This window comes from Thunnus maccoyii, chromosome 4, assembly GCF_910596095.1.
Source record: "Thunnus maccoyii chromosome 4, fThuMac1.1, whole genome shotgun sequence".
In the NCBI taxonomy this organism is placed as follows: Eukaryota; Metazoa; Chordata; class Actinopteri; order Scombriformes; family Scombridae; genus Thunnus; species Thunnus maccoyii.
Window position 1 is genome coordinate 21,709,735 of NC_056536.1, and position 11,438 is coordinate 21,721,172.

Here is an 11,438-nt window from a genome sequence, read left to right on the forward strand (position 1 = left end):
TGGGAAAAGTAGAGGACAGGACAGTGGTGGAAGAAGTTTTCAGATCCTTTACTTAAGTAAAAATACTACAACAGAAATGTAAAAATACTCCAATACAAGTAAAATTCCTGCATGAAAAATTGCACTTAAGTAAAAGTACATAAGTATCAGCAGCAAAATGCACTTTAATTATGAAATTAAAAGCATTCCTTTCATCCTTCTGACTGATATATTATTATATATGACATCATTAGATTATTAATACTAAAGCATCATGTTACTATTATAGCTGCTGGAGGTGGAGCTAATTTGAACTACTTTATATATAGTTAGCTAGTTTAGTCCAGTGGTTCCCAACCTAGGGGTTTGGCCCCTCCAAAGGGTCACCTGATAAATCTGAGGGGTTGTGAGATGGTTAATGGAAGAGGGAAGAAGACAAAACAAAGTTCTGATACACATATCTGTTTTCACTTTATGGACTTTTTCTCTACTCCTTGATTTTTGGTGAAATATTGGATCATTTGATCATTTATTGAAATGAAACCATGTGAGAAGTTTAGAGGGAAAAATCACTATTTGGTGGAGCTGTTAACAATTCATAGACATCTGAAATGTGACCCTAACTACACACTGCTTTTTTGTAAGACATTAAAAGCCAAAAAGGTTGGAAACCACTGGTTTCATCTTTAACAATGTGTTGCATTTTAAAAGCTTGTTATATTATCCATTGTGTCATATAACTAAAGCTGTCAGATAAATGTAGTGGAGTAGAAAATACAATATTTCAATCTGAAATGTAGTGGAGTGGAAGTATAAAGTAGCATAAACTGGAAATACTAAAGTACAAGTACCTCAAAACTGTACTTAAGTACAGTACTTGAGTAAATGTATTTAGTTACTTTCCACCACTGGGACAGGATGTATCTTTTGCAAATAAGCTGAGAACTATTTTGCAACCTATAAAAATATCTTTTTCCTTTTCCTTTTTATTCCAAACTTCTGGTTTATGCACCGCTGTATACTCATATCCTAATAACATCAGTATTAGACCAATATTTTTTTATGTCAAATTTTCCTGATTGCAGATTTAGAGTATGTTGATCCACATTAGCCACAGAATAAAAGGCTGCAAGATATATTTAAATAATATTAGCCAAAGTACGGTCCAGGATTGTTCTTTTTTTGTTTGTTTAAATCAGTTTAGTTTACACATTATCTTGTTCTATTTATATACAGTCCGTCATTTTACAGATTATATTACAGTTCAGTAACAGCCTACAGTGTTTTAGACTGTAGACTTTCTTTTTGAAGTTTTGAAATCAATAGTGAACACTTCTACCAGTTGGCTCATCATACACACTGTCACTCACCACTAGTTTTAATATTGTGTGAAGGCATCAATAATCATACACAACATATAATATACTACTTCAGACATATTTGATTCTGTTGATAAAATATCAATATAATATATAATATGATCTAAATTATATCATTGGTATCAATGCATCAATACTTCAGGTGATTAACAGACACGATGCAGATTTCTTTTATTATTATTATTATTTATTCTCATGTCCTGTCAAAATGACACATGTGCACCCCTCTGAGACTTAAAAAAACACACGATGCTTTGGCAGTGACCCACCGCCTTTGTAAGAAAGTCATTTATGGCATTTGAGAGCATCTCCTCTGTGTAATACCAGCATAGAGTCAATATTAAATTAACACGCATGAGGTCCTTGTTGAACAATGATCAAAGTTGCATACATTCAACAAAGAGGAAACATTAAGTGTATATTATTGCAGTGAAAGTAGAAAGAAAATTGACCACTCTGACACTGACTGACTGGCAGAGCTTCAGATTGATCAAAGTGAAGCTGCAGTAATTATTTTTTTTACCATAAATCTCTCATGAAATTATAACCAACAATCAAGAAATTTAATTATATTTTCCAATTTCAGTGAGATGGATGCATGCACGAGAACTGCAGTTTAGAAACATGTTATTATCACAGTGTCTGATTTGACTCAATCTCAAGCTAAGCAGTCTGTTCTTTTGCTGGTTTTACACACTGAGTGATGCAAACAATTTGGACATGTATCTGTGGGCTCATGGGAAGCAGGAAGTGCAGTTTGATCCGAGTCAATCACATCTTCCCAGGGTCCTCTTTGAGTGTGACTGTTCTGTTGAAGATGAGCTGCAATGAAAGAAAAGATCACGGTTACAGTTCACGCTCATGTTACATGGATCCCAAAATGTTTTTAATAGCAGCAGAGTAGATGTCATAAATAATTTCTCAAATGAACTAAAAACAGAAGCTTTCATCAATGAGCATTTGTAATATAAAACAGTGCTGTTTAAAAGTTGTTTAAAAGATGAGCAAGATGTGAGGACGTAACAGACATGAGAGTAAATGCTGTCAAAGTATATCTGGCTAAATCTAGTAGCAGCGGAACCTTTTGTGGTACTGTACCTTGTCTGCGGTGCTGTCAGGGTCCAGGGAGAAGTAGCCAACTCTCTCAAACTGGAATTTATCAAAAACTTTTGCTCCTCTGACTGAGGTATCCACTAAGGCACTGCTGACCATAAGGGAGTTCTAAATGACAAAAAGGAGGAAATTTATTAAACAATCACTACAACCCACTGGCACATCTCAGTTAATCCAGTTCTGTCATAGTAGAGCAGAGCAACTCACAGGGTTGATGTCACTCAGGAAGCCACTGGGCACTTCAGATGGATCCTCTGGATGTTTGTGCAGGAATCTACCAAGACAGAGAGAGATTTTCAGGGTTTATGCAGCCTTCACAAAGTTAAATTCAAGACTGTTTAAGACCTTTTTAATACCACAGAGACTGTCATTTAATAAGTGTTTTATGTTCAAAGTATGAAATATATCAATAGAAACCATTAGGGATGGTAAGACCTAGAATTATTTACCATGTGCAATATCAAATAAATGTCAATTTATTTCACGTTTTTGTCATTACTTCCTGGCAGTATATAACAATCATTCCCAATAATATAACTAATAACTGATTAATCGTGACCTGAATGTGGATAAACAGCAGAGAAAGAATGGATAACATTCGTTTAAGGTCTGAGGTCTAGAACAAAAGAATTGGGGATTTTCAAGCCAGGTTTGGCTAAAATTACATTTTATAACTAAGATTGTTGCCTATGGCAGGCTGGAAAAAATATTTAAGCCCTTCGTTAATTAAATCTAAGACTTTTAAAAACCTTCTGGGACCTTTTAGGAAACCTAAATCAAACCTTTAAGACTTTTCAAGACCTGCAGATACCCTGGGTTTTGGTAAATGAGTTTCCTAAATGTAGTGTTTCTGTGACTTACAGTCTTTCATAGAGGCGCACTTCACACTTCAATGGCTGGCTGACCCAGTGGATGAAGGCCTTTGGTTTCTCTGCTGTCTCAGAACTGCAGCAGTTCACCTCCAGTTCCACCACTTTACCCTGAGCATCCTGAGAAACAGAGTGGAAGACAGCAGATGGACCAGATGGTACGTAAAAGAGTACTTTAATAAGACAAGTAAAGAAAATAAAAGGGAATCAAAGACTGCTAAGAATATAAATTACTAAGATCATTCATTTTGTTAGCATATAAATGTAAAACTATTAAAGATTACTTGAGAGCTACTGAGTAAAACATCTGGACTTACCTTGATGACCTTCTGGACAGAGATGACATACCCAGCATGCCTTAGACCTACAGGCTGTTCTGGGGTCAGACGCTTGTAGCCCTTCTCCATCACCTGCAAAAGAAGAGGAGTGCACCATCATCTTCTGTCCACAATCCAGAAACTGTAGAAAGAAAGTACTTATACTATAACGGTATTCATAGTTCAGATGTTTGTCTCTAACCTCTCTGAAGTCACTCTGTTCAATGAAGATCGTGCGTGTAAATGGAACGGTGTGGCTGCCCTTGGACTCGTTGGCAGGAAAGTCCGGCACTCGTACATCTGACTGAAAGAGAAGAAAATGACACTGGGATGATTTAGTGCCCATGATGTTAAATGTCACATAAAAAAGACAGAACATACAGGACAGAACAAGTTCTCCGGTAATTAGACATGTTGGGTCTTGTGTATTTGTTAGTCATGTACCTTTGAGTTCTCAGGAAGGTTAGTTATGGTGATTTTGAGTGGTTCCAGGACGGCCATTGCTCGAGGTGCTGTGTCGTTAAGCACATCCCTGACACACGACTCCAGTAGATGAGGCTCTGTTGTTGTCTGGGAAACGGTGACTCCCACCTACCAACACATGGTAACGGATTATTACAACGTGCTCTTACATTAGATACCTAGTTCCTCCATCCATCCAACCATTCATCCATCCATATATTCATCATACCCGTGCACAGAAGTTGTTGATTGCCTCTGGTGGGAAACCTCGTCTCCTCAGTGCAGTCAAAGTGAAGAGGCGGGGATCGTCCCAGTCTCTGTGATTGGAAAGAATATATTCCGTATTTAATTTACTCATTCTACGTAGCACAAAGACAACACACGAAAAGGCTGCACACCAAATCACAGTTAGTAATATATACTGTATGCTTTGGAGTCACTCAGGATGGTGGAGTCACAGTCATTTGTGTCTATATTATAATAAATTCAATATGCTTGGGAGGACTTGGGTCATGTTGAAAGTTATGAAAATGTTACTTGGTCCGTCCCTGTAAGATTGCCGTCTTGACTTACATTCTGTCATGAGAGTACAATGTAGCATTGCCATCTCATTAAAGTAGATGGCTGCAGCTAACAATCATTTTCATTATCGTTTTTTTTTTTTTTGATTCATCGTTTGTCCTTAAAATTTCAGAAATATACAAAAAATTCCCGTTATAATTTCCAACAAGTGTCTTTTTTGACAGACCAACAGCCCAAAATCCAGGATATTTAGTTGAGTTTTGGCATTTTTGCTTAAATAATAACTAAAACAATTATTCTACTCTCTAAATAGTTGCCAATTAATGTTCTTTTGATCGACTGATTAATCGACTAATTGCTGCAGACATGAAATATAAAATATTGTAGTGTGTAGGTAGGGAAAAATCAAAAGGATTTATCCTCTCCTGATGCAAAACTTTAACTGATATCCATTTCTGTTCCAATACCAGTGCTCTCTCTTTCCCACATTTTAAAACAAATAACTAACAGATTGGAAACAAACAGCTAAAAGAAATGCCATTTTACCTGGCAACACCTGTCTCTACCAATTTGATGATTTTCCTCTTGGATACAACAGTGTAGGTGAGGTTCAAGCGGCCATATTCCCACTGAACAGGGCAGTATACATCCAGAGCGTTACATAGCCAGTAATATGAAGAACGCCTGTCACAAAGACAAAAGGAATAGTTAACAATGCATTTGTATGCCTACATGACGGACTATGATGTAGTTCAAATACAAAAGAAAAGCGCCAATGAATTCATTTATACCTGGCCTGAAACTCTTTGGTACAGAGTGAGTGTGTGATATTTTCGATAGAGTCACACAGACAGTGGGTGTAGTCATAAGTGGGGTAGATGCACCTGGTAGGAAAGATGAGTAAAACACAGCTTGTTGTGAGGAAAATATTCAAATGAAACTAACTGCATGAAAAGAGCAACAGTTCAGGTTTTCATACCATTCATCTCCTGTTCGATGATGTGGTGTGTATTTTATACGGTAAGCCACTGGGTCCATCTTCCCGTCCTCCATGACCATCTTCATCCTGAGCGTAGCCTCTCCCTCAGAGAACAGGCCCTTCTTCATCCTCTCAAACAACACCAGTGACTCTTCTATGGGACGGTCTCTCCACGGTGATGGAGGAACGTTGTGGCCCTTCAGTTCCTCCCCCTTCTGGTGGCACACGTACGCATGACCCCTGACAGAAGACAAAGAGAAGAATGAAATGTCATCTATCCAGCTGTGCGCTTTAACCAACACATACACATAGTTCTTACACTCACCTACGAATAAGTTCCACCGCAAGATCGTAGAGTCGCTGAAAGTTGTCTGATGCGTGTGTGACAGTATACGGCTTGTAGCCTGTGTAATACAGTTACACTGATAAGAAACTATCATCATGAATGTGCAAAGTGCCCGACAAAGGTTTCATCAGATGAGTTAAACTCACCAAGCCACTCCACCATGTCCCTGATAGCAGTGAAGTATTTTTCCTCCTCCTTCTCTGGATTTGTGTCATCATACCTCAAGAAACAAATTCCATTGTTTGCCTATAAGAAGAGACGAGGTTTAAAGAAAACATCTGCACCAGTGGGGATTGAACAACCTCTAGTGTCACTTATGTGGAGGTTAAAGAGGACAAAAAGACTCGCACCTTAGCATAACCAAAATTAAAGTTGATAGCTTTGGCATGTCCAATGTGAAGGATACCGTTGGGCTCGGGAGGAAAACGGGTACGAATCTAAAAGAATTCGACATGGGAGGAAGAAAAATCAAAATAGGTGATCATTTTCAAGTAAGAATGTTTCTTTTCCAAAAAGCTAACATATAAGGTTTGTACCTGTCCACCGCTGATCTCCAGGTGCTTTTTAAGTAAGTTCATGGTGTTCTCTGTAACCACATAGCCCTCGGTTTTATAGTTCTCTCCTGCATGATAAAAAGCAAGGATGGAAGATAAGGAAACATTTTAAATCGCAGAGCAACGAGCAGAGATGCCACCGTATCTATTTGTTCAAGTGGTTCCTTCTCACCTGGTTTATGGAACTTCAGTGATTCTCCTCTGAGCTGCTCCATTAGTGACTTTCCCTCCCCGGTCGTCACCTCACCTTAACAGCCAACACACACGGTTAAAAACAAACCACCTGACACAACCACAAACAGTAAAATTCAGCCGTCCACTGCTGCCTGCTTGCTGCTTACCGTTCACTGCTACCTCCTCTTTCTTCGCCTTCACCTCCTTCTCTGCAACTTTAGCTTTCTGGGGCTGCAAAATGATTTTATATTATCCACAGATGAAATCAAAACCTTTCATTGCAGCAATTAAAGAAATGGTTGAGACATTTTGGGAAATATGCTTATTCGCTTTCTTGCAAAGAGTTAAATGAGATACTATTCTCATGTCTGAATGGTGAATATGAAGCTAGAGGCAGCAGCTGGTTATCTCAGCTCAGCATAATGACTGGAATCAGGGGGAACAGCTAGCCTGGCTCTGTCCAACCAGCATGACTTGAGCTCACAAAAACCAAGTGTAAAAACTACAATTTGTAGTTTGCATGAGGACTATTTTTTGGCCAAGCATAGTGACTTCTGTAGTCTTTGCCAACCTCACTGTGTACAAGACTCAAGGGAGAAAGCAAACAAGTGTATTTCCCAAAACGTCAAACTATTCCTTTATATAACGAGAGATGAATTACCTTTTGTTTCTTCTCCAGGTCAGCCTCTGTCTTGGGTCCTAAGAGGTGTAGGACCTTTAAGACCAAAGCCAGTTAGTTACAGTTTGCAGTGGGAACAATCTAACAATCTCTGATCCAAATATTCAATCACAACGACAGACGTTTTCAAACACACCTGCATGTCCACCTCATTTTTGATGACCTTTCCATCAGCCCATTTTAGAGCAGCGCGTGCCTCTCCTGCAACAGACACAAAAGCTCCGTGAGTCATTCCGTGGGTCTTTCAGACTTCCATGTAATCAAAAGTATTCATCCGTGAGAGAGCATGAGATCATACCCATTAGCAGTCCCATGTTGAAGTGGTACCTCTCCTTTAACAACTGTTCCTTGTGCTTCTTGATCACAGTCTCCACCTGCACAACATTCCTCTGTCACTGAACACACCGCGGCCAATAAAGCTTGTAAAAAAGACATACTTATGATCATTTGTTAACTCGTGCACTTACTGCATCTTCAATCTGCTCCGGCGTTATGACCACGCCCACTCCACATGCCGCTTCAAACTCCTTCTGGTCGAGGGGGTCCTGAGGATGACCCTTCACAAAGTCCAAAGCAGCTGCAAAAAAAAAAAAAAAGAGGAAGTAGAAATTCATGGAGGATTGCACTAATTTAAACAGGCACAGAAGCCATTTTATCCAGCCAGTAAAGTCCACAAGCTATCATTTAGGCTGTCACTCATTCAATCTGCTAAGAAAAATGCTCACAATGCTGCTAAACCTTCTCCCTCAGCCTCTAAAAGTATTAGTATTAGATGTGGTTTCAGGAGATTTTTCGCTGTGTGCATTATGTTCGTTAAATGTTTTGTATCTCAGGCTCTGCTGGAAGATTTTTGAGCTCAAGGTCAGTTTATATCAAGTGTACTCGGATTTTTATAAGAGCATCACACGAGCACACAGCCTAATTCAAATGTATATTGTGTTGAAATATATGATTTAAAACGTGTGTCCTGACTGAATTTGGGTATGCAAGATATTCTATATTTTGTGTGGAAGCAGTGGTATCTGAGTAAACATACCAGCACCCCATATCTCATTCATATTGTGTCACTGTCTGTTCTGCACTGTGTAGATGTAAATAGTTTATTTACCCTCAAATTTATATTTACATTGGTATTTATACTTCTACCAATTACTTCTTACTACTTATTTAAATTATGCTTTTTTGCACACCCAGTTTATCATGTCAATATGCCTGCACATAGTCCACTGTTGACATGTGAGGGGTGTACTACAAAGCAAGTTCAACATACTGAGGCTTTCTTTGTGTGAGCTGGCTCAGCAAACCCTACACACACACAATCAGAGATAAGTGGTATCATGACGGCGGTTATCAACTTTCTTTGTTAATCCAAGCTTTCTGCTTCACGCTCTGTGCACGTTCCCATAAACATGTTTGACATGTCATTTGACTCTTCCTCTGCACAAAATGGACCGATCGCGTGCCGCCTACTTCAGTCAGGAGGAACAGGTCATTATAATGGAGAGCTATCAAGAATGTAAATACATTATGACAGCAAAAAGCAACACTGTTGCTGCAAATAAGGCAAGAGAGGAATGCCGGCAGAAAACTGCTGATTGTGTAAATTTGCGAGTTAATATATTTATTTTACCACTCAGTGCACTTTCAATGCCTCCCACGTTCAGAGCTCTTAAACTTAAAACTTGATGCAGCAGATTTAAACATTATACTGAAGAAGTGCATTTTGGTTTGACTCTGTCCCATAATGATGGATAAGTGGAGATCACTTAAGCTTTTGGCCAAATCAAAGTGAAATTAATTTTATAGATTGAATATTATCTGTGATGAATTCCAATAGACTAATCAATATTTTTTTTTGTTCAAAGTATTTTTCATTAGTTTTTATTAGGTTTGTTTTTTACAATTTGAAATTAGTTTGATATATGTTAACATATGTTAACCCATCCAACAAGGAACACTAACCTACTGCACCATTACAAATTTACAATATGACATATCAAAGCAATAGAAAGTATTATAAAAGACTAATCAATTTTCCAGCCTGTGTTCTAATAGCTGCAGTACCTGCAGTGTTAAATGGACTTGGCAGCAAATCAGGTGGTTAGTGAAAGGCGCTTTTTATAGCCGATTTAAGTTGAAACTCGGCACATAACCTGCTCCTGACCAGTTTAAGTTTGCAGCATAAGTTACCATGGTGATCTCGCCAGGTTAAAAGAGAGCCACCTTCGTGCCATTGAGAACACTGACTTTAGGCTCAACATACCTCACTAACTCTCAAATCTCGCTTCTTAGTACACCCCTCTGGACCACACTGATTTTTTTGTACTTGCTACTTGGAAAATAAATCTGATTTTGAGTGAATTTGAGAGCTACTAACGTGCTATGTGATGAACTTGTAGAAAATGTTTTGTGATGGGTCAGTCTACAAAATGACCTGTCAGAAGAGATCAATGTCCACCTCCACTCAAATATGTGTTTTGCTTCTTGTTCCTACAGTTGAGTGTTAAGCTCCACTGTACATAATGATGTATGTAAAGAGTTTGACACTAGAAGGCTGTTCACTGCTGCTCACATTCATCTGCTGAAAGTGCAAAGTTTCTCTGTGCTCATTGAAAATCCAATTTTAAAGGGATGGGCTTATCATAAATAGTTTGGAAGCCAATCCTAGTCCAATATTCAACTTACACAAGTGTGTTGTGGAAACTTTTCAGTGAAGTAGGAGACATCTTGTGTCCTACAGTTCAACTTTTGAGATGAAATATATTTGCAGATTTAAAGATTCTGGCATTTTTAATGAGTGAGAGGGACCAGGTGTCATTTTAAGGATTACTTAAGATAACTTAACTTTTGTGGATAAAACTATATCAGATGCTGAAATAATTAGCATTTGATATATTTGAATAATCAGACATAATTATTCAAAGCAGAGTATTTTATATACATCTTAAAACATGTCTGGAAGGGATCTTTAATATTAAAAATGAGTCATGTTCTTAAATATCATTCAGTTTTGTCCAGGATCACTCAGTTCTATAGATCAACTCTTTCCTATAGATCAACCAGGTTGCAATATGTCAGAAATGTCAAAAATTACCTGCCAGCTGTAGCTCTGTGCAGATTTTGCGCTGAGCTATACTGTCTGCGAGGAATGCCAGGCGTTTGGTGTCTTTAAGGCGAGATGCCATATTGTACAGCAATGTACCCATGGCTTTGTCCACTCCTGATGGCCCATTGACACGATGAACCTATTGAAACCAGTGACAAAAGACCAGAATTAAATGTTTTCTCTATCGTGTGTGTGTGTGTGTGTCAAGAGAAAATGGACAGAAGCAGGGAGGTCCAGTGCCACTATTTTCCTTATCATGCCCCAAGATGTGTTTATAGACAATCTCAGGAAATTGAAAATGAAAGTCTAGTGACCCTGCCTCATTAATTACTCAAAGTTTAGAAGAAACACAACCAAAGCTAGTGAGCTATACAGGTGTAAATACCTCTGAACATATAACTAGAGAAAGAAGTACAGAACAACAAGTGAGCTAAAGGAGTAAATGTCACATTTCAGATGTGTCGGGTCGAACCTGAGTAATTGCGTCCTTCAGGGTGGAACTCAGCGCTTCATTTTTCAGCGTTTCTTTCGCTTTCTGCTCACTGAGCCCAATCGAAGTGAAAAGTGTCAATGTATCCGCCATTTTTTCCACCGTGTTCACCGGCTTGCTCGGAGCCACACAGACACGCCGCTGCTGGACACCACTTTCCTGTCGAAGAGGCACGGCGAGGGGCGACTTCCTGTAACCTCAAAGAAAAAAAAAACAGAAGTACAAAAATATTAGCCAATCGGACACGTCGGGTACGGATAGCATTGGCCAATCGTGAATGAGCTTGACTGAAGTTACCGCCTACTACGAGCGAGAGAGCCAATCAGCGGTTATGTTGACATTCGTATGGGAGGGGCCACCGGAATCTAAGAAATGTTGCATCAGATTAACATTTCAGTAATTTCATTTAATTATTTATATTAAATTATCACCAGAATAATTTCTTATTTATAGTAGATAACATTTGAAA

At 38.6% G+C, this 11,438-nt stretch overlaps 1 protein-coding gene across 1 annotated transcript; it reads right to left on the reverse strand.

The window, feature by feature from the left end:
* Window positions 1–1,523: 1,523 nt before the first annotated feature.
* Window positions 1,524–11,159, reverse strand: qars1 (glutaminyl-tRNA synthetase 1). Its single transcript, XM_042407893.1, has 23 exons — window positions 10,952–11,159; window positions 10,468–10,618; window positions 7,841–7,950; window positions 7,672–7,747; window positions 7,510–7,574; window positions 7,356–7,409; window positions 6,862–6,925; window positions 6,693–6,767; window positions 6,503–6,588; window positions 6,317–6,403; window positions 6,113–6,212; window positions 5,946–6,024; window positions 5,621–5,860; window positions 5,433–5,525; window positions 5,188–5,325; window positions 4,349–4,436; window positions 4,102–4,248; window positions 3,860–3,961; window positions 3,658–3,750; window positions 3,333–3,460; window positions 2,679–2,745; window positions 2,457–2,579; window positions 1,524–2,180 (listed from the first exon to the last, which is right to left on the reverse strand). Exons 1-23 carry the CDS (start codon window positions 11,060–11,062, stop codon window positions 2,130–2,132), a joined length of 2,328 nt encoding a protein of 775 aa, XP_042263827.1. The 5' UTR covers window positions 11,063–11,159; the 3' UTR covers window positions 1,524–2,129.
* Window positions 11,160–11,438: the final 279 nt, after the last annotated feature.